This window comes from Aphis gossypii, chromosome X, assembly GCF_020184175.1.
Source record: "Aphis gossypii isolate Hap1 chromosome X, ASM2018417v2, whole genome shotgun sequence".
Lineage (NCBI taxonomy): Eukaryota > Metazoa > Arthropoda > Insecta > Hemiptera > Aphididae > Aphis > Aphis gossypii.
The window spans coordinates 46384320-46409046 of NC_065533.1; the positions used below are offsets into that span (position 1 = coordinate 46384320).

Genomic DNA, 24727 nt, shown 5'->3' on the forward strand with positions numbered 1-24727 from the left:
CTACCATTGTCCATTATGGTGTTTAATGATATTCGATTGTATCAAATTTGGTAAAAACAATATTAAAAACCATAAAAGTATTAAAAAAAAAAAAATCCAATATTCTTAAAATTTTGGTTTAGATTATTACCAAGTGATTTTCAAAGCTCTACCCTAAAATAATACAATATTATATATTACAATTTGTTCTCAAATTTATAAACACCGAGCATCATAATTATTTTGCTAAAATTATGTTACAAATCAATTGTTATTACAATTTTGTGATACTAGCGTAATAGTGTAATACCGTAAAAAAATAAACATTTTAAAAGTAATATATTGAAATTGAAAATAATCGTGGTCTTTTACAATATTACTTTATCTTCGATTTTAATGAAGAATTTTTGGGACCGTAGATCCAAGAAGTAATTAGAACAATCGATATTAAAGAACAGATTTATGTAATTAATTAATTAAATTAATTTATAGAATAATATATGTCACATGTGTAATTACTAATTTACATCAATCACCGAATTGGATATCAATTCTAGTTCGGTTATTTAAAATCGAATGATATAAATGAATACCATTTTCGCATATAGTTCGAACTTAACTTCACACGTCTGTGCGAGAGCGTTATAGTCTTAATGCACTCCACTGTTAATTTGACATCCACCATCTCGTTAAAAGCTCAAGCACAAAATGTATCATTATTTTTATATTGTGTAATGGATAAAGAAAATAAAAAATTAAAATTAAATGAAAAGACTTAATAATGTAATTAACATAATATTTGACGATGCTAATAAAACATTATTGGAAGACATTTAAGTATAATTGTGTTCTCACCTATAAGTTATATAATTGTTATAACTATTCAAGTAACGCTATCTACGCTGATCGGTATCTACTCGCACATTATCGAGAAAACACCTCAAGTACTAAAAACAGTACGAAAATAGTACACGGATTTTAGTTTTGATTTTTTGCTCTATTTCACAGCAAAAAAATACTACTAACCGAACATTTTCAAAATAACTGAACAAAATTAATTATAATGTTTTTTGTGGAAGTTAGAATTTATTGTAGAGGATATTAATGGTGTTGTATTAAACGCGCGAAGAACGATAATTAGGACTATACCTACCTATAGTAGACTTTTTTAGGGAAATAATAGTTTAATAAAAGTTCAGCTAAAGTTTAAACAAACCACTTGTCAGGTAAAGTTTATACAATCACGTTCAAAATCTACCCTTTTCTAACCTTTGTATAAAATTGTTCAAAGTATGAAAAAATAATGGTATCAATAACAATAATTATATAGTACGAGCAACGCTTGTCCACCCTTATACCTATCCACGGTTAATTTACATATTTCATACAATTTTCTTTTTTTAGAAAATATTTAACCTGTTATTAATATGCATTGGGTATGATGACGTTTCGATTTATCCAAAAGGAAGGACTGGATACGTAGGCATGTGTGTTATTAGCCACATAACACCATTTTTGAAATTGCGAGCGGAAACGTGGCATGTCAATTCCAATAATACAATAATGGTTTGAAAGTAGTCACTAAACGTCGGTATACGAGTATACGTATATAGCTGCGTATTTCTTAAATCGTGCTTAAGTTAATTAATTAAATTAATGTCTATTTATGATATTGGTGCTATATTATGCTAAATACTAATTCCTTAACGGGCTAAATAACAGATTGACAATTATTGTATTATAATATTATAGACTATAGTACACACGCACACAGACATTGTTAATGTAGCAGACGAATAGTAGGTACACTCTAAAATCTCTCTTTCTCTATAATACGAAGGAATACAAAAATAAAAACACGGTTCGATATTTTTAAAGACAATAAATGTGGGTGAGCTTTAATAATTATTATATATGGTATAATATTCGATGGCAGGAAAGTGTCGGTTTGATGATAATATATAATACTGTTATTATTATGGTATTATGTATTCTTCTCGGCTATTATACTTGGCGGCAGGCGTGACCGACATTTGACAAATAACATAATGCTATTATACAAGTAAGTACGTCACACACGCACAATATCATATCGATCCACCACCAGGATAGGACTCGATGATAAACCGGCGGAGGCGGCAGCAGCAGAATCAGTTGCTACGGGAAACAGGCGGCTATCGTATTATAGCGCAGATGCGAAACTGCGCCCCCGTAGGACTGCCGAAATAATACTATTATTCCTTGATAACCCGCAGCGGTTTTGTACACTCACACTAAACGGACGAACGCAATATTCTATACTCCAGACGGCGTCGACGACGGAGATTGACCGCAGTGCGTATTTTTAATTTTTTTTTTTTTTTTTTTATCAGAATAATATTACACCGCATCACTATACATCGGTGTGTATAGTATTGTTATACGATTTTAAGGTATTTGTTATCGTTATTATAGGCCAGTCGAGTTCTTCGTCCACAACACTATATCGTCACCGGCTAGCTGTAACGATTAAACGTCTCAGCCGCCATCGACGAGCTATAGCCTAACTGACAGACGGCAATATATACACACGCTTTCTTTGCAGGTAATTTGTCGTAACGTGCCTGACACCGTTACCTATCGTACTGTATGCCTTGATAATCTAGTAAAATAAAATTTTAGGTATACCTATACGCTATTTTGGGTGCCGCGGTGTATAATATGTCTACCATAGGCGCACAGGGGGAAGGAGAGGAAGTTTTAGAGTCGCGTAAATATAATATTATGTACCGTTAGAGGCTCGTCGGAAGGGAGTAAGTATAGGCATTTCGTGAAAGATTTTTTGGGATGATAAATTTTTGAAGGCGATTGAATATCGATCAATATGACATGTTGTGTTTTGAAGAATATTCCAACTAAAACAAATTGTTTTTCATTTTTTACCTAATTTAATGTTCACGACCGAAGCGAATGAATTACGAAAGTTTTTAACCTCGAGAGCTTTATTTATTGTAAAATTGTTTCATAAAAAGCTAATATTTTTTAAAACATCTAAAAAGTATAATAGATATTTTGTATTATTACATTGTGAGTTTTTGACATAGCGAGAACAAAGAAAATATTTTAAACTTTACTATACTTATACGGTGACCTCTAACTCTATGGGGGTGGTAAATAGTTTTGCTTCTGTTCACACGCTGATCCTTAATGCGCAGCTGTGTTTCGTATGCCCACGTACACAAGATTGGAAATAATCGAAGAAGTACCTCCACCCTCCACCCACCTACCATCGACCTACATTCATGTGTGCGCCTATGGTTTATTTTATTATATATATATTATTAACGTTTTGCTTCGATTGGATTGGTATCATTCAGTACGACAATATTAGATTTTCATAGATGGTTCATTAGTATAGAAATAGTGTGCTTCACACGATTTGTTACGTCTACACTAAATACTCTATACAGCCTACAGACGTAGCTGGTAAAATATAACTTAATTACTATTTAAGTATTAACTAAGATATTTTTATATTTATAAATAAATAGCATACAGTGGGATGTCGATAAACCATTACTTTATTAAAATGAAGATGTATTGGACTTATAATTAAGTTCATATTTATTTTATTCATTTATTTAATTAAAATTTGATTTTAGTGTCCTTATTAGTATTTAAAAAAGTTTATTTTTTCAAACAACATGTATTTTTGTTTGTGTGTTTGAGTGAAAAATAAATTTTGAGTCAAAAGCAATTACCATTCAACGACTTAATTTTTAATACACACACAAATTCATAACACAAGTATAAATAAATATTCATATAATTTATACTTATGACCATTGACTTATTGGTTTTTTTTATTGTAGTCATCAAAATTAATTACTTTTCGTTTTATTAAAATTTTCTACAATATTTTGAAAAAAATTTGCTTATATGAATTAACTTGTTAGCCCACTACACTTTTAAATGCACCACGGTGTATATGTATTAAGACTGTGATCTTAAACATAACTTTATAATATTTTCGATTTTGGTAAGTTTGAATAATTATCGACGTCTTACTATACTTGATATTTATTGTAAATCAGTTTTATACTAAATGCTCAAATACTGTACAATAAAATGCACGTACTTACATATAATTTTTATTCGTTATCTAGTAGTTTGGTAGAAACAAATTATTTTTTTATTTTATATAATTATTATAAAAACAAATCAAAAAAAAATTTAAAAAATGTATTTTTATTATAACATAATGTTCTTTATTAAGTTTAGGTAAGTATCTTATTAGAACAAGTTAAAATATTATAAAATCATAATACATACTAAAGAAATAAGTGAATTAAACAGGCATAAAGTTGAATTCTTATTATTTAAATTGTTTAAATTATAATTTTAATTATGAATACAACTAATAATGCAGTATATTGTGAAAAAATGTTTAAACAAATTATTAGGCACAATATATTGGTTTTTAGTTAAGGTATTCATAAAAATATTAACAAATTACAAATTAAATAATATACGATGAAGTATTAGTAGATACCTACCTACAATGGAATAATATAATTTTACCAATTAAAATTTACATACTATAATATTATAAAATAAAACCTAGTTCTATTTTATACCTACTTAAAACAAAATTTAAACTAACTTGTCTATACAAATCTTTATACTGCATCACTAATATCTATACCTATTAAACAACCTTTATAGTTGAGTTATTACTGTACGACTAAATGGCTATATAAATGTTGCTAAAATTGAGATTCTATTAAATTAGTTGCGAAACAGTTGAAGTCATATTAGTATATACCTATTTGACTATGTAAAAACTGAATATTTCTTACCTATAAAATAAATTTAAAAAAAAAATCGTAACATTAAAGGTTAAATAAAGAGAACACAAATACACAAACATAATAATATAGTAGTTATATGTGGTTTCGTAGAATAATTCTATATTTTTATGTGTTACCTATGGGTAAACTTATATCCTCTAACATTTTCTATTTAACTAAGATATTTCATGGTGTAAAATATACTTTAAATTAAAATAACATTATCTCATATACTTAACTAAACTTAACGTTAAAAAGTTAATTAATTTTATATTTTAATAAGACAAGTACTTATCCACAATTACGGGATATGCGTCACTTAGTAAGCTCACATCATTGATAGAAAATATTATGTAGAATTATTATATCAGGGAATAACCCAAGTGGACTAAATACAATACAATTTTAATAATAGATATTATATTACCTATTGCTTATAGACTTATTGACTATAATGGCTTTTAATTTTATATTATCTATAAAATTTTATAGTACTTTTTAAAGTATCCTCGTGGGTAGATATTAGATGTATCATCAAATATAGGAGTCTTCAAACTACAGCCCACGAACAAGTTTTAACCGGTCCCCAAAGGACGGTAAATAAACTAAAATTATATGTAATAAAAATATATATACTTTTTAATAATTTCTTAACTTAAAATTCAATTTTAACAACGTTTTTTTTACCTTGACTCAAAATAAATAAATAAATATTTATCAAAATATATTTGATTATATGATATTGAGAAGTTTCCTCCTACCCTACAAATGGAAAAGAATGATCTGCAATGTAACGATGAATTAATAATAAAATATCGTAAAGCGACTTCAGTTGATTTTTATAAATTTCTTCCATTTACATATTATGAAAATTAAAAAAATTGTAATTGAATATATATCACACATATGCTACAACTTATTTATGCGAATAAACATTTTAAAAATTATATGTATCAAATCAAAATACCACAGGCCATGTCTGACAAATATTTGAAATCAATTTTAAAAATTTGAACCAGCAACATAGAACCTCAATTCAATAAAATATTAGATGGTCTTCTACATCTACATTTCTCATTAATAAAAAATTATTATTAAAATTAATTCTAAGTATATTAATAAGTATGTATATATTTCTATAAAATTAAAAATTATAAGTGATCACACATTTAGGCCCGCTTAAGAGCTTTTGATATATTATGTAGTCATCAAATGAAAAAGTTTAAAGACTCCTGATCTAATTCATTTTAGCGATTTTCCACTATAATATGCAAAATTTAAAGAAATATATATTAAGATAAAATGTATATTCGAGGTTGTATAGACTGCTTAAAACATATTACGATAAAAGAAATGTGAAATATTACTATTTATTAGAGAAAAATGTATTATGTAGCAGTAAGAGCTGGCTAAAGAGGTTTTAAAATATATTCAATTTAGTATAATTATTAATGTAGTTTGGGCAAATTTTACAGTGAATTTTTTATTTGTTGTCATTTCTATAGTAGGCAGTAGCTAAATATTATGTATTATGTTTTACTTTTTTTACTTCCATTAAAATCAAATAAGTATATACGGTTCATCAATTTTGAATTTATTTCAAATTTAACAGTGGTTAAAAGTGAACAATATATTATCATGCATTACATTTCAGGATTAAAAAGATTTGAAAAATTTTGCTATAGGTATATGAAAAAAATTAGGTAATATTAATGTAAAAAGATATTTGTATAAAAATAGATATCAATAATTATTTATCTATTTAAATTTTAATTATTTTTTTAATAGTTCAATTTTAGTATAGTATTTGAGTTTTGTTAATTTTTTTATTACATTTTATCACAATTAGCTTTAATTCAATTTTAAAATATCAAATATAGGTAGGTAGGTATAAAACAAAACATTGTTAATAAATGGGCATTTTTAAGTAGTTATTTGTAAATATTTAAAATGTCATGTATATTATATCTTGATGTCTAGTAGGTACCTATAAATTATAGTGATAATAATATCTAAACATGCAATACATGAATATACATATTACATATATTATAATACCATCACATTTCTTTAGACACATTTAAATAAAACGTTTGATTAAATACTGTGGTAATTAATGTAATGATTACTTCTTCAATAGTGATATATTATTTTATATTATTATATGTACGATAGTACTGTCACTGGATCGTTAACCATGCCTGGTATTGTATCAAAGACCGATAAACCAGCAGAGGACAAAAGTGCCGTCACTCATGTTTTCCGCAGAGTAAGGATTTCTTTGGCTCGAGAACCGTCTATCCTTTCAAACGAAGAGATCATGCATCATCCTGAAATGTATAGATTGATGAATTTCCTTGAAAGTATGCCGGTAGAAGAGCGAATTCTTGAGTTTTCTGCACTGACTCCTGAAGAAGAACAAGAATATCAGATAGAAAAAAGAAACCGCGAGACAGAAGAAGCTCGTAGAGCTCTTGAAATGGAAGAAGACCGCAAGAATTACTTGAACCGATTCTTTCGTTAAGATAATAAACCATAAAAGTAAGTTTTCCCGATGATGCATAAAAATCGCATTTATAATAAATATATATTAGGTACCTAAGTTTAGCAATGTATATAGGTACTATGTTTTTTAATAGTTATTTTTTAAAATAATATTCACGCAAAATATTAAATTGATAAAACATAATATAAAATGAATTTTAAAAAAAGGTTGTTAGTGGGAGTACAAAATTATTTAAATAAACCTATTTTCGTTTTTAAATAATTATAATAATTTAGGTACTTATGTTGTATAACTATTTTAATTTTCAAATTCTTAATAAATCTATGTTCATTAAAATACTTTCCAAAATATGACATTATTAAATGTACCCTAACCTATCATTGTCACGTACTTTTAAAGTTTTTAAAAAAAAAAATATTTATGAGTTGGTCAGTAAAATAATTGAAAATAAAATATTAACTTAATTTTTAATTAAAAATATTGCTCGTTAATTAGATTATTAAAATAATATTATTAAAAATATGAAAATTTTATAGTTTTTTTTAAAAATTATAAAAAATTTATGTTCAATTTAATGTGATTTTTAGATTCCAGAAACGTACCTTCATACCTACTTACCCAGGAGTAATCTTCTACATGAATCATAACTGTATTTTTTTTTTTTTTTAATTCTATTTTTATTAATTTAATTAAGCATTTATATAGTAGATAGTAAATACACCATTATCAGATAATAAAAATTAGCAATATTATATTGTATTCAAAATTTTTTTTCATCAACTATAAGTAGTTAAAATTCATTTAAAATGTAAATTGTTCAACACAAACAGTAGGTATGGTGGGCACTGTGCGGGTATTCTGGGAAGTAGGAACAATACTCAAATATATAATATCATTTTACACTACCATTCCACGTTATATTTATAATTAATAAATTGAAAAATTTATTAAATTGATCCCAAATTTAAACCCTACTTTATTGACCTTGTCAATTCTACTTAATTAAAATATTATTAAAATATACTCAAAAATTATTTATATAATAATTATAAAGTTAAGTATTTTGTATCGACTAAAAATACCTAATAAAACAAACCAAACAGTCTTTCTGGATTCTAATCCACAGTTTATAGGAAAATTACTGGAGTATTCCAATACTGACTTTCTATATTTTATGTCATTCATATAATTCATGTTTAATTCCAATCTTTAAACACCCAGCACAATACATACAACAAAAGGGTATTACTCCATTCTGTAAGAATAATGAAAATATTTTACAATAGAATATAATATATAGAGTATTGTGTAATTCGCTAAGAAATATGTTTTTCCAAAGGCTCCTCGTGACCGCTCATCGAACGATATTTTATTAGCTCCTTCTCCGTATACTCGTCTTTGTTCACATACAATTTTTGTAGAATTATATTCAGTGTTAACTATAATATTATAACCACATAAATCATAAACTCGAGAAGTTTGTAATATCGCAATTCAATACATATACATATTATATCATATACATTATGTTCAAAATTAAATTGTTTTAATTAAATGTTCTATTTAAAACTAAATAATAAATATTATTATTCATGATAATATATTGTTCTATAATATAGTACAAGAAAAAATTTAAAAGTTTATAATATGATGTAAATATCTTTAAAGAAACATTTTTATGCACAACTACATGTATCATTTAATTTCAATTTACTGTAATAACAATATTATAATATACAATTAATGATTTATAATTTATAAAAAATGTTTGTAAGTTTTTTTTTTGTTTTTAATTTTTTATGATTGGATTTAATACATTTTAAACACATTATTGTTGATGAAAATTGTTATGTTTTTATTATTTAATTCTGTGGAATATTTTCTTATCCAATGCCGAATAATGATTACAGACGAAGCACTTTAGTATTCATATTTCACGTGAAAAAGATTAACTCTGTAGCTCTTTTGGAAAGTTATACTTTTATAAGTAAAATGATACAGTATAATGTAACGAGATATACAGACCGTCATACCTGCAATGCAATATAATCTAATAGTAGGTATACAATACCATGAATAATTTTTTTCTTGACGAAATTAAATATGTCATTATAATATCAGCTAATTGATATTATTGTACATAAAGAGTCGTTACTCATTAAATACCTATTTCTAAAGGTATACGAGTAAATTAGTTAAACATAATCTTAATTTTTTTTTTTTTTTTTTAAAGCTTCATTGTTGTGTATTTGTTTGCATCTATTTTCGCTATATATTGCTTAGAAATATGCCTTAGAAAATGCTTAGAAAATAATTTATTTGTATCTGGTTTATTGAGTTTAATGTTTTGACCATGATGTATAGAAAATTTAGAAATTTTGATTCTAAAAAGTAATAAATGTAATTACAGCTCAATTGCTTAAATGTTGTGTACGTTTGCTCTATAAATATACCTGCACACTTTTATTTAGCACGTAACAAATAAGTAAATCTATTATTGTTTTATTGATACATACAAACGTTTAAATTTACGCATTCCTGTCTATATGAGTATAGGTTTGCAATTATATTATCAATCTTTTGAAATTCAAAAGATCTATCACGACAGTTAACAATAGGTACACTATATAATATATAGTACATATGTTAAGATACCGATTTTTTTATTAAGTTTTTGACATTTTTATCTTGTCAACTTTGTTCGCGTAGTAGCAGACTTATATAACTTAAAACACTTTAACATTTTAACGGCCGAATCATAAATAAAATAAAATATGCATTTATAATTAGATAAGGTATTATAGATTTGTTAAAAGAAACTTAATATTGTAAAAAATGTAACTGTTTATAGTGGAAAACACATTTTAATGGAATTTTAATGACTCGAGTTGATACCGTGACCATAATAATAACCATAGTTATAATGTTATAACTTATAAGTTTAATTAGTATTTTATAAATTTTTACTATACTTTATTGGTTTTACCTGTATGAAAATTAATCTTTATTGTTTTTACTAAAACCCATTAAATAAAAAATGTATTTACATCCCGCAATTATAAAAAATAAATAAAATTCAAAATCATTTACCCATTATATTATTCAAATTACAATTTTTTCCTCTGTTCGATTAATACTTACAGTTTTGATCGCTAATACTGGTAGTAGTCGTTGACTAATAATTTCTAAAATAATACAGAATTATATACATCATAAATATATTATTATTAAAATAACTATAGAAAATATTAAAAATTAAACAATGCTAACAATTTAAAATAGATTATTGATCACTGTATTACAATATTAGGTAGTAGGTGCTGATAATTTATATGTTATTAAGTATTAACAGGACTAGAATTCTATAGCATATTTTGCTAATAACTATTATGGAATAATGAAAACAGATAAAAAAATAGCATAATGACCATAATAATTATAACTAAAATAGCAATAATTTTGTTTTCACGTCAAAGTTTTCAAATATAACAATATAGGTATATAATGCATGATTTTAATACCTACTTTAATTTGCGCTGTCTTTATTAATATAAATTCAAACTCAGATTTATTGCATAGTTTTCATACATTATAATTTATTAATGAAATTTAAGTAGGAAAGAAATTGAATGCATAGCAAATTCATGCGGATGTATCCGTTTTAATAATAATAGCAAATTTTTAAACAGTCTGACGCATGACTTAATAGCTATCAGTTTAATTATTACAGAATACATGACAAAATTTATTTCTCGTCGCTGTTTTTACATGTAATATTTAGAAAATATTATTAATGAATTGAAGCAAATATTTCAAGATTTATTACTTTATATTAATAGGTTATAGGTTATATTATAGTAGGCACTTTTTAATGTTATAAAATAAGTCTGTGGACTAATTATTAAATAAACAAATAGTTTCCCGAGTGATATCATTTAGCTTTATTTAAATTGTTATTTACAAACCGACACTTATTTAATTATTACCTAATTAATATTTAATTTTTAATCTCTTTATGTAGGTCTGAAGTGTCATTAGTGAATTTGCTTCCTCCACAAGTTATTCATATGAATATTCGATTTTCTTACCTTGTACAAAATTTTACTTATTGTTTTAGTTAAAATATTGTAAATAACTTATTTAAATTAAAAAAATAAATATTTAGGCACTTATTTTCAAGAAACCCGATATGTTTGCGCTTGCACTGTAATATATTATAATATAATATATGAGATTGATACTATCCAATGCATGCTATATTAATTATGTGTACCTATGTATAATATATAAAAGTATATAATTAATAATAACGCTTTTAAGTTTAAACTACGATGATTTCGATTAAAAATCATTATTAATTTCAAAAATAAGTTTTTTTAACCATTTTATCCTACTAATGTCGGTTAAAATATCACTAGATCAATATCTTAATTGGCATAGTCAAGCATATATTGTAATATAGAAATGTATTTCTTAAAAATAATTAGTTATTTTAATTATAATTGTATAAATAAAATGTAGAATATATAAAAAAAATAAATAATAAGTTAAATAGTTACCAAATTATGCATTTGCACAACTTATCATTTATATATCGTAAATTTCCCAGAAAACCTAATTTTTCCCCGTTACTCTAACCCTATTACTATAGACAAATACATAATTATATATTTTTATATATTTAAGTATTTGTATAAAAAAGTGAGACATTTTATTGTAGATATAAGATACTTGTTAGCTGTTTCGAAAAATTATAATTTATATTATAATATGGTTATTATTTTGTTTTACATAATAATGAGGAAAATAGGTAGTGGGATTTTTTTTGTATTTATTTTTTCGATATTTTATTGGTTTCAACATGAATTACATTTTTAAATATAAATAAATATATTTTTTTAATAATATTAAGTGTGGTTGTAACTACTAAGGTCGACCAAGTAGGTTTCAAACGGTAATTGAGTAGTATATGATATGGATGTGTTGACTTTGAATTAAATGATTAAGTAACTGTCAATTGTATACGAAATTTCAAGTGAAGAAGGTGTGCTAGGCACTCTTTCTAATAATATTAATTTATAAAACATATTTATTCATACATATTTTTATTTATACATATTTATATTAGTATTAGTCATGATTAATTAATTTTTATTAGTTATAAACTAATCGTAAACTTAAACTCATTTTTTACAAAAATATGGGGTGAATAGATCCATTAGTTGTAATATAAACTATTTTTCGAAATGTTAACTTCAAAAGCTTAATAAAAAAAAAAGACATATTTAATTTTGATTTAACTATAAAATATTATTATTAATAATAATTTAAAAAATCATCATGCGGGCGAAGACTTTTTTTACAAAAATATGGGGTGAATAAGTTCATTAATTGTGATATAAACTATTTTTCGAAATGTCAACTTCAAAAGCTTAATAAAAAAGGCATATTTAATTTTTATTAAACTATAAAATGTATTTATTTAATTTTGATTAAACTATAAAATATTATTATTAATAATATTTTGAAAAACTATCATGCGGGCGGAGACGATTAAGTATCTTTTACTTAACATTGCCCAATTATAATCACACTCGTTTTTTGTAAGATTAGATAAAAATGGTGCAGATAAATAATAAAATGAACAGAGATTATTTACTCTCCTTTAAATACGTATTCAATGAATTGCTTGAATTAACAGAACACAAGAATATCAAATACGAAGGTGTATAAAAATAATTTATGAAATCAGTAGTCGGGTTTTTAGATTTCGAAGAAGATACTAATAGGAGTCAACTTAACTCTTGTTAACATTTAATTTTAAATCGATTAACTTAATAAATATGTAATAACCATCATCACATACAAATTAAAAAATATGTACTCGTATACATTATTATTTATATAATATTTCACAATTATATACCAATACATTTAATTGTTCAACTCGTACTCCTCTACTACTGTGAACTTCATGAATGCCATCTTCAAGAAAACGGTTACTCAGGTAATAGTGTACTATATTATTCTATAACTATTTCGAACATGAAATAAACCTATTTGTACATTGCTATGTCGTATTTGAATTTGATTGTATTAGTTTATCTCAGGACATACGTTTTTAGGAATATAACTTAGAAATTTTTATGTGTGTGTCAGCCCAACAACCCGATTCGTGTAATAAGAATGGTGAACTACTATACTCCTTAACTAGATCTGATAAAAAAAAAAATTTATATATATATATATATATGTATATAAGAATTAAAATGCATTATTTTTATTAAGTTCTATAAGCATAACTTTAATAAACAATTTAAATTTCAATCTAATATAAAAAATATTTGTGTGATTTCGATATATTTTAATTGCTATTATAAGCACTTAATATTTATGACAAATCTTGTTTTAAATTTACAGAATTTTTGACTGAGCATCAAAATTATTTATACAATTTATATACATATATTACACTTATACACAAAGCTAGTATTTAATTAAAACATTCAATTTTATTTTTATGTAGATTTTCATCTAAATATTTTGATATTTTTGAGCTATATATAGAAATTGCATTTATTTTTCATTTGATTTATTTTTTAAAATTATAATCAATAAAAAACTTTTGGTTTGTTCAAAAACTTCGAAAATGTAAGAAGATTCCTCACAACTTTTTATATTTTTTAGTTAAAAATATTAAAGATTTATGAGCAATATATTTTTTTTTTTATAAGCATTTAAAATTCAAATTGGTCAAAATCACGAAAATTTGAAAATGTCATACAATATTGTTTCTAAGTAGGTACTTTATAAAGAATACCTACAAAAATTCCAGTAAGATAAATAAGCACATTTTTAGACATTTGATCTTCAAATTTTCTAGTATGGACGAAATATCACGGTTTATTTTAACTTAAAGAACATTTATATATAATATTATACATTTTACTACAGACAATAGCATTTTAAACATGTCTAGTTACATTTTAAGCCATTTATATTATAAGCATATTTACGTTGTTTTACAATACAGTAAGTTAATTATTAGTTTATAACGATTTAAAGAAATACTAATAATACATTTTATTACTTTTATAGTAATATAAAAAAAACACATAATACTTAGTAGTTAGGAGTTAGGTTAATACATCTTTCCACTCGATATTGTTTTTCGTATACAATGATTAATCATTGAACTCTAATTCAACACATCCATAACAGTGACCAACTCGGCATTTATACAGTGCAGCAGATCGAGCCGTGCCCACTTGATAAACTTTTCTTTTTATTTTCCCCAAATATTTTTTTAATAACTTGGAGTTTTTTAATTTTAATTCTGTAAAACATCAAATGGATCCAGTTTTTAAAAGTTTTTACTGTTTCAAAAGATGACAACAGTCATATAAAAACAAACACGTATCTTCATTACATTAAATAATTAGACTAATATTATGTTCATTTTTAAGATCCAAAATAATAGTGTAATACAGTATTGAGCATACTTCACTCACCTGGCCAGTTATACTAGTCAGTTGAAGATCGTGATTGACAACTTATAATTCATAAACTTTAGAATCAGAAAATGTTTGAAAATATTTTTGAATGATTAGTTATAGTTAATAACTTTATAATTCGAAATAGTTTAAAGTATAATATATAACTTAATTATACTATAATGTTGATTCACTGATCCGTTAATTTAAACTTTAAATATTATAATTAACTACACATTAAAAATTTTGAATTTTATAAATCAAAATATTGTAAAATGTAATTAATTAGAAAATAAAATTATATAACATTATATCATTATGTAACGTTGAAATTCAAATTAAGTAAAAAAAGTATTTTTGAAATGACGAATATCCTATGGTAAAAAACTCATCCAACTTATTACATATTATGTATATTTTTTTTTACAATCAAATTATTATCAAACATTTTTCAAAGTATTTAATCTTTATGAGCGCCACTTTCTTATGCACAGTAAAATTGTGATTAAAATAAAAATTATTATTATTAATACTATAATTATTTTTATTGGAAATAGGTTCATGTGTGTGTATGACCGTAATTCCCTCTTTATCGGTTATTACATTACACATAATATACAGTATATATATTATGTGCACCTAAGTAAAAATCATTGAGAGTGACGCACAATAAATCTGTCGCATTTAAATTTATTGTGTTACATTCGATTCAATTATTCAGATGTTAAAATAGTGTTTGTTCATAAAATAAGTTCACCTAAATTTTTCTTAGTAGCTAAAATCCACATTAATTATAAATATTTTATTTTAATAAAAATTATTTATTTTGAGTAAATCATACTTTTGAAATTTCTTTTTAGATCAATGATAAATACGATTACGAACATTTTAAACCCAAAGACATTCATGCTATGGATTCTATTATTCGTAGTAATAATCTGGACTTACACATATAATTCGTTGACTACATATGAGGTGATTGTCAGTGAAGCCCGTACATCCAGCTTAAACTACGGTAAGTCTTAAATTACTATCCAATTTATATTATTTAATATGTTGTGAGACATTAATAAAAAAAATTAAATAAACCAAAGGTTACGACTTAAATTATTTTACAGATTTTATTTTAAAAATACATTTTTCAAAGTTCAATAAGGCATATATTCAAACAAATAAAAAAATAAATATATTACTTAAATCAGTTACACGAATATCGAAAAATCGAAAGAAACAAACAATTTTTTACAGTAAATTTGTTTACGGACATGAAATAGTATTATATAGAATCTGATATATATTGTAATTTTATGTGAAAGGTTATTATAATAGTAATAATTTTAATTTACACAGGTTATTATATTGTGTAATAGTTCTCAATTTATTCAGAACACAAGATATGACCCTTATAAATTATAATTGTTTCTAAATTGAATCAATACAGCAATATTTTCTATAACAGATTTTCTCAATAATTAACATAATATGATAATTGTCATCATTTTATACAGAATATATTTATATTAAGTAGTATTAGTTATTATAACATTTTATTCTATTCATTAATTTAAATTGTTGAAACATTAAAATTTATATTTTTTAACGTTTTATAAATTAGGCATTTAGAACTGACAACAGTGAAAACTTGGTAAGAAAAAAAATAGTATAAAAATTTAAGAAGTTAAAAATAAACAAAAAATTATAATTTATAAAATCTCTTTTAAACCCGTTAAGAAGAGTTTTAAGCACCGTTTAATTTTTATTGTGGTGAATGATTAATAGTAAAAAAAAAAATAATAAAAATATTATTAATAATTTAAGACTTTTACATAAATTTGAATTATTAAATTTTCGTTAAGTAACATAGGTAGGTAGCTAAATATTGCTACTTCTCTCCCGTTAAAGCACTACACTTAGACTTAACTAAATAATTATTCATTTAAAATTGTATATTTAATATTTTAATATATAAAAGGAAAACCAACGTTAATTAGTTTTTGTTATTTGTTTCAGATAAGTCTGGATATTTAATTAATACAACAGGATGTCGAATCCCAGAGATGTATTTGAATGGACCTGAAATAGAAAAATCTTTTAATCCAAACGTAAAACTTAATTGTAGAACGACATGGAATTATACTTTGCCATTAGTTACTTCAGATTTAACATCTCTAAGATTGAATAAGAGTGCATGGGCTACTTTAAATATCAATGAGGGATGTACAAATTTCAAATGTTATTATACTCCAGTAGAAAGAGACAACCATCAAGATCCTAAAGAATATAATGATAATAATGTGAAGTAAGAGTTATTTTCTACTTTAAGAATTATAATATAAAGGCCAAAGGGTATAAATTGTGCTTACCTCCATCTTTTTTTTTAATAAATAATGAATTTATTTAAATTTAAATTTTTATGATTTTCAAATATACCTACTTCATGTTCATATTTTTTAAACTCAAACGATAGTTTTTCAGTCATAAATATTAATACTGAGACTATTTTTAAAACTACTTTATAAATAATGAATAATGATAGATTAATATAAATCATAGTCCTCATATTTTCCAAATCCATTATCATGGATCTATTATACTTAATAGTTAATACACAAACTACACATTTTAACCTTAATTTTAATACCTCAACATTTCCAAAAAAAACGTCTGTTAAATAAATTTTATAGAGTGTGTTCTCATTTAATAAAAATTTTTTATTTTATTCGGTAACACAAAAAAACTCAAGAATTTAAAAATTTAAGTCTTAAAATATAATCGTTATATGTATAATTAAAAATTCTAAAAATCGTATTTTGATTAACTGCATAGTTGAAAAAAAGAGGTGAGCATACTCAATGAAACACCTAGTGTATACATATTTAATAGTTCTAAGGTTTGTCTCATATCGTATCAAAGTTTTTTTTAATCCTAGTGGAACAAAAAAAAATTTTATAAAACTAAAAAATAAATATGAAAATTCACGAAAACTGCAAACTTACATAATGTACCAGGTGACGATTATGCAAATAAATGGTTTTTGCCTTAAATATAAATTAATTTACATAAAATAAGGTTTTTCAGTAACTGAAATTTCTTAAAAAATAAAATTATAAAACATTTTGTAAATGTTTATTTACTTAAAATGTATTATACAATACTTTACTAAGTATAAAATAATTTCGTGTGTATTATAAAAATAAAATTTTACCGAAAAGTTATATTAATTTTTATAATGACATAAAATATTACTTTTTACAACATTCAATTCACCTATAAAATAACTATTACTATTTCTCTTCAATCAGTTTTTGATCTTTTTGTTCTAATCCAAAAGCAAATAAGCATAAAATATACTCTAAATTTCAATCAAATATTTATATTAGAATTTTCTAAATATGATAAAATTTTCAAAATATTTTGACTCTTAATGAACTTTTTAAAAGCATGACATATTATGTTCGATCTTTTTTAAATTATAGTCTATAAAAAACTTTTTGTTTGATCAAAAACTTTGATAATTTAAAACGATGTTCTTCATAAATTTCTGTAGGTATTTATTAGTTAAAAATATTAAAGAATAGCAAACAATTTTTACAAGCATTTAAAAGTCAATTTTTCGACAAAATTCGTCAAAATTACGAGCAATTATAAATATTTGAACCTAAAATTTACGTATATTTTAAATTTTATTATACACAATGATATTTTCAAAATATGTGTATTGATTTTAAGTTACAGTCTACTTATTGATTCTATGAACATATTTAAATTGTTATATGATACATAAAATTAATAAAAACCTATTTTTATTAATAAACATTTAAAGTCAAAAAAATTTCAAAATGTTCAGTTATTATAGCTATAAGGATAGAAAATGTTCTAGTATTTATATTGTAATTAAAAAACTTTAAAAAACGTCATAAAAATAATATATTAACACATTTACCTATTTTTTTTTTTTTTTTATTGACTTAATTTTAAAGTTGTATGATCTATAATTTATATTCTATTCGGTATTTCAACAAATAATAAAAATGCTCGTTATTGTGTTGTAACTTAAAAGTAATATTATTCATGGGTTTCGAAATTCAAAACGCATACATGACAGAGACTTTCTCGAAGTAGGTACACTTGAGTTGAGTGATTACTCATCTCACTTCAACTGGGAAGGTTAAACACATTAAACTACTCATCTATCTATGTTGAATGACTCCCCTCGTCAAGATGATGATAGTATTGAGACAGGTTTTTCATAGGAGTACAAAGTATACGCATATACGTAGCCCACAACGATAGTATGGATTAACGTATACCATATGAAGTCAAAAAATTTTTATCCTTTGTGGTTAAAAAAACATAATTTCCAAATATTTATTTTTGAATGTATGTACCTACATTCAAAATGTAGTAAATTAAAAAATAATTCATAAAGGATGTACTTGTTCGGTGTTCCTAATATTATCATTTATCCGTTAAAAAAAAAATATGTATATTAATTATAATTCTTACACATTTTTTAACTATTTAAATTTAACACATTGAATACATTTTATATAGTCAAAATTATCAAGAAAACATAAATAGTTTATATAGCTATTAAAATACATTATACAATAAAATAATTCTTACTCAAAAATTTGAATACAATGTAATTTTGTGCATTGTGGCATATTCGTTTGTTATAATATGACGTCGTATCGTTTCTCGTCTGGTATTCTGCAGATGCATAACCGTCAAGTTTACCCATTTATGTACAATATGATTTTTTCATCACTTAGCAGTCAATATTTTAGTATATGTACCTATGTGTTTTTGAAAATATATTTTTGCGTAATATTTTAAAGACATCATAACAGTCATAACACAACATTATCAAAATATCAAAGAAAAATAATTTGTAAAATTTTAATTTTGAATCGGTAATTTGTATTAGGTATTAGTAATTAAGTAATAACATCATTGTTTTCATTATTGGTAACCACTAACTATACAGTAATTAGTAACTAAATATGTACCGAGTGCCTTACAGTATTGCAGAGTGATAACCGACTTTCCTTCTTTTTATAAATTTTAAGTCTTGATCAGTTATATATGTGTATATATCAAATTAATATTTACTTTAAAATTTCTGTAGAACTAACACAATTATATATCAAGGACCATAATCAAGTTCCATGGTAAAAATGATTGTAGGTTTATGTTAGAGCACACAAAATTATTTTTTTAGTCCACAATTTTTGGAAAATTTGATCAGAAATTTTTGTTTTTAATATGACTGCGCATTTGTATCACTCAGACGATTAGCTCAATAATAGTTCATAGATCTTATAAATAAAACTTAATACTTGATTAATATAGGCTTTAAAAAAATATCCTGGGTGACTTATTTTTATCAGTCAATAATATGTAATTAGCACTATTTCCGCTTATAAGTTTATTGTAAAAAAAAATAAATAAATAATAGTAATAAATAATAGTAATAACTAATACATCGCATAAACATACAAAATATAAAAAATAATAAGACAAAAATCTAGCTGACTCACTAGCGAATTGTTTATTCAATAAATTATTGAAGTTAATACATCAAAAATTCAAATCCTAATATTTTAGGTTGAAGCTTTGCCATGCATAATAATTATTTAAATTTAGTGGCAGGAAACACCATTGCACCTTCAGTGATATGACATAATATTATTATACTAAGTTATTATAGAAGATATAATAATAAAATAAAACTATTATTTTTATAATCTTAATATTCTTACTTAGCATATAATATTATGTGTGTAATTGTATTTTTTTCTTTTTAGATTTGGCCAGAAAATATATTTTGTAAACAATATAACAGTTCCAGATGAAATGGTTGAAGTAGTATGTACATTAAATTCGAATATAATTTACAAACACTACCATATTTTCATACGCCCAACTTCGTCAGTAAAAAATCGAAAAGACGGAGATGTAAGTGTATTAGTTTTGGGTTTGGATTCAGTATCTCGTATGAACTTTCATCGTCAAATGCCAAAAACTAGTGCGTTCTTGTCGGAAATTGGCACTGTGGAAATGTTAGGTTATAATAAAGTTGAGGATAACACGTTTCCAAATATGATTCCCGTACTAAGTGGAATGTCAATAGAAGAGTTAAAAAAAAATTGTTGGCCTAAATACGAAGACTATTTTGACAAGTGTCATTTTGTGTGGGACGATTTTAAACAAGCTAATTTTAGCACAACTTTTGTAGAAGATAGTCCTATAATTGGAATGTTTAATTATTTAAAATCTGGATTTTCAAAAAAACCTACTAACCATTATTTAAGACCAATCATGTTAGAAGCTGAAAAAAACTTGGGGCACGAATATTTTGGAAACACAATATGTTGTATTGGCCCTCAGTTGGGTATGACCTTGTTGTTTGATTATGCTTTTAAAATTGCATTATCTATGACTAATCACTTATACATGAATGTATTTTGGACGACGAGCCTAACGCACGATTACATAGAGTATCCAAAATTTGGCGACAATGACTTAAGGGACTTTTTTGATAAGTTTAACAAGTCTGGCGAACTAAACAAAACGGTTGTCATTCTAATGAGTGATCACGGAATAAGGTGGGGACCCTTTAGAGACACATACCAGGGTAGTTTGGAAGATAAACTACCAATGTTGAAATTCATTATACCAGAATGGTTTCAAAACATGTATCCCAACGCAATGAAAAATTTGAATAAAAACACAATTCGACTTACAACACCGTATGATTTACACGAGACGCTATTAGAGTTCATTAACACGAAACAGCTTAACGACGATTCAATTGCGAGACGAACGAAAATGACTGGAAATAAAAGAGGTATTAGTTTGTTTCTCGAGATTCCAGAAAATAAAACTTGTGATACAGCGGGAATACCAAAAAACTATTGTGCGTGCCATGAAAAGAGGGTGGAATTATCTGTGGGCAACTCAAATGTCGTTGAAGCGGCAAAAGTATTAATGCAATATATAAATTCAAAGTTATCGATGTATACACTTTGCGCATATCTAACGCTGTATGAGATCCATAAAGCGTCAGTAGAAATGGGAAAAGATAATTCTTCGGTGAAAGATTACGAGATACAAGTAACTACTGTTCCTGGATTTGCAAAATTCGAAGCCACATTAAGACAATTTAACGGTAATTTTAAAATGATAGGTTCAGTAAGTAGATTAAATGTATATGGCAATCAAAGTATTTGTGTAAATGACTCTAAAATGAAATTATTGTGTTATTGTATACATTAAGACTAAGATTAAACTCAATCAAATACTTGCAAATAGTAATGTTCCAAATTCATATCATTATGACAATATAATATGATCTAAATATAGATAGGTACCATTTGATAAATAGACACACAAAAGACAAAAAAAATTGATTTTTCTAATGAAATTTAATTTGTTTTGTAATGTGATATTTTTAATTTTATATGAAATATTTTATTAGTATTTTATAGTTTTTATTATGGGAAGATTTTTGCTTTCGATTTGTAATTATTTTTTATATTGTTGAATAATACCAAATAATATTATATATAGGTATATATATTATATTTTACACTATTTAACACATCACGAATATCAATTTGATATTTAAAAAAATAATGTTTTTCAATATTTGTAAATGTGTATTTTAATAAGAGTCGACATGTTATAATCTATTGAAAAATAATAAATATGATTATGTAATAGCTTATGGTTTGATTGATTTGTTTATTAATTAATGTATACTTTATACCAGAGCAAAGAGGTGCAAGTGTGTAATAGTGAAGAACTAAAATGTTAACGTATCGAAAATTCAAAAACCTATGAAATTAAGTGGTCGGGTTATAAGTTATGAATTTTCGATTTTTAGACTCATAATAACGTAGAATGAATGATTGATGTATACTCACAGCAAATATAGACGGTCAACGTAACACAAAATGGCCCAACATTTTTTAACATAACTCATGAGACATTCGTAGATTTGTAGTACAGCTTCTAATTATTTAATAACTATAATTGTCAACAAGATATAATAATTAGCTATAGGTACTAAAAAATATATTATTATTATTTATTATTTCAATAATAATTTCTGTACAATTTACTTGAAAAATGATTAAATTGATGATTCAGTAGGAAATATTAGGTAGGTACTCGTGTATTGATTTTACAACAATAGGCGTATTTTGTATATACGTACCATTCATACGGATATGTAGGAAGCTGAAAAACGCAATTATCAAGACTTATATTTTTATTATTATTTATTCATTATTGAAATAAATTAAGCACGTGGAACAAAAGGCTGAAAATTGTGTTAACAGTTTTATTCAAAAACGATTTTGAAAAATGATTTCTAAATCTGAAACATTTTATTTACTCCGGTAGGTATTAAATAATTATGATTTAAAAAAGAACGTTTGTAAGCTATAATTTTACAACATTGTTATAATTACAAGTTATAACAGCAAAATATGAAATAATTAGAATTTCATAAAAATATTTAAATATATTTTTTATTTTTTTTTTATTAAATATATTTAATTATAGAATATAATATTATTATTATTATTTATTATCGAATTTATTTTATATATTATGTTAGAAGTTTAGAACACTATTGTAACTATAGAGCATAGATTTATAAGTTTTTGAATATCTTTTTTAGTTCGCTTAAAGACATTAAACAACAAATACTATTCTAATTGCTAAGTAAGGAAATGGTATTTTGCGCCAATTGTATTATTTGTAATTTGCGTAAAAATCTACAAATTTAACACGTATTTTGCGTCATATCTAAAAGTTATTTTTGGTAATATACGCCACAAAAACAAAATAAAATATATATTATAATCTGCTCCACACTTTAAACTTCAATTGTTGGAATTTTCCAGCTGTTAAATTTACTTAGATTACATAATACTTTTTTATTTAGTTGTTTGTGGCACAAACTACGACCTTAAAAAGTGGTGCAAATTACCAAAATTAATTTTGAAATGTGGAGCAAATTAAATGTATAATTTTTTTTTTTTTTTTGGTTGTTTTTGGCGCAAATTACATACGTGATGCGTCCGTTAAGTCAGTAGTTTTGAAATTTTTAATTACAAATGTATAATACGTATATATAAATTCCTAGATAATAATGGAAATCGCATATAATTTTTTATGAAATTATTTATGTGTATTTGGGTTTGATGAAAAAAAGCAAATGAAAATTAATAATGCATAATAATTATATAAAAACGCGAAACCATGGAATCTACTTTACGTTTGAATATACAAACAAATATAACAATAATATAAATCATATATTAATCAATGTACTTATTTATTTTGTATAATAAATAGAATTCTTTCGATTATTTAAAATAAAATCATTGAAATACCTAATCGATTTTATAGTTTTAATATTTGTTCCAATCGCCTACACCCGTACAATGATAATTAAGAACATTAGTTTCGGATATTTCTGGTAAAATTTGCAATGGAATACACCTAGGAACCAATTCAGTTTCCTTGTCACTGATTTCGTCGCTCTCGATATCAGTGCCGCATCGAGTGCCTTGTCTTTGACGTTGTCCATTTGATAACATTTCAACTTCAGTTACGGCAAATTTGTATAGACCGCAAATACAAATAAATATTATTATAATAATGTACGCGTATAAAAAATTTCCCAGAAGAAATGAAACCGGTGATTTTATTGCCGGAGACGAATCAGTGTTATTTTCTGTATTATTTCCGTTCGAAATCTGGTTGTAAAATAATAGGTACCTACATTAATTTGTTTTATTATTATAAAAGTCGTAATCACAATACTTACTGTAATATTATTAGTATCATCACGGGATAAATATTGATATAATAAAACGTATTTCATGAAATATATACAAACA

At 24.5% G+C, this 24727-nt stretch overlaps 1 protein-coding gene and 1 long non-coding RNA gene across 4 annotated transcripts; one reads left to right on the plus strand and one right to left on the minus strand.

Moving 5' to 3' along the window:
• Positions 1 to 2129: 2129 nt before the first annotated feature.
• Positions 2130 to 22534, plus strand: LOC114132776 (uncharacterized). Of its 3 annotated transcripts, XM_050205323.1 has the most exons (5): positions 2130 to 2313; positions 2434 to 2563; positions 15668 to 15822; positions 16818 to 17106; positions 20618 to 22534. In XM_050205323.1, exons 3-5 carry the CDS (start codon positions 15672 to 15674, stop codon positions 22086 to 22088), a joined length of 1911 nt encoding a protein of 636 aa, XP_050061280.1. In that variant the 5' UTR covers positions 2130 to 2313; positions 2434 to 2563; positions 15668 to 15671; the 3' UTR covers positions 22089 to 22534. The 3 variants fall into 3 exon arrangements, with proteins under 3 accessions (XP_050061280.1, XP_027854148.2, XP_027854147.2); XM_027998347.2 differs by lacking the exons at positions 2130 to 2313; positions 2434 to 2563 and adding an exon at positions 9099 to 9370; XM_027998346.2 differs by lacking the exons at positions 2130 to 2313; positions 2434 to 2563 and adding an exon at positions 13278 to 13321.
• On the minus strand, positions 19511 to 23214 carry LOC126551570 (uncharacterized). The gene is made up of 3 exons (XR_007605504.1): positions 22937 to 23214; positions 22739 to 22841; positions 19511 to 19606 (listed from the first exon to the last, which is right to left on the minus strand). It is a non-coding gene; the product is annotated as an uncharacterized LOC126551570 (long non-coding RNA).
• Positions 23215 to 24727: the final 1513 nt, after the last annotated feature.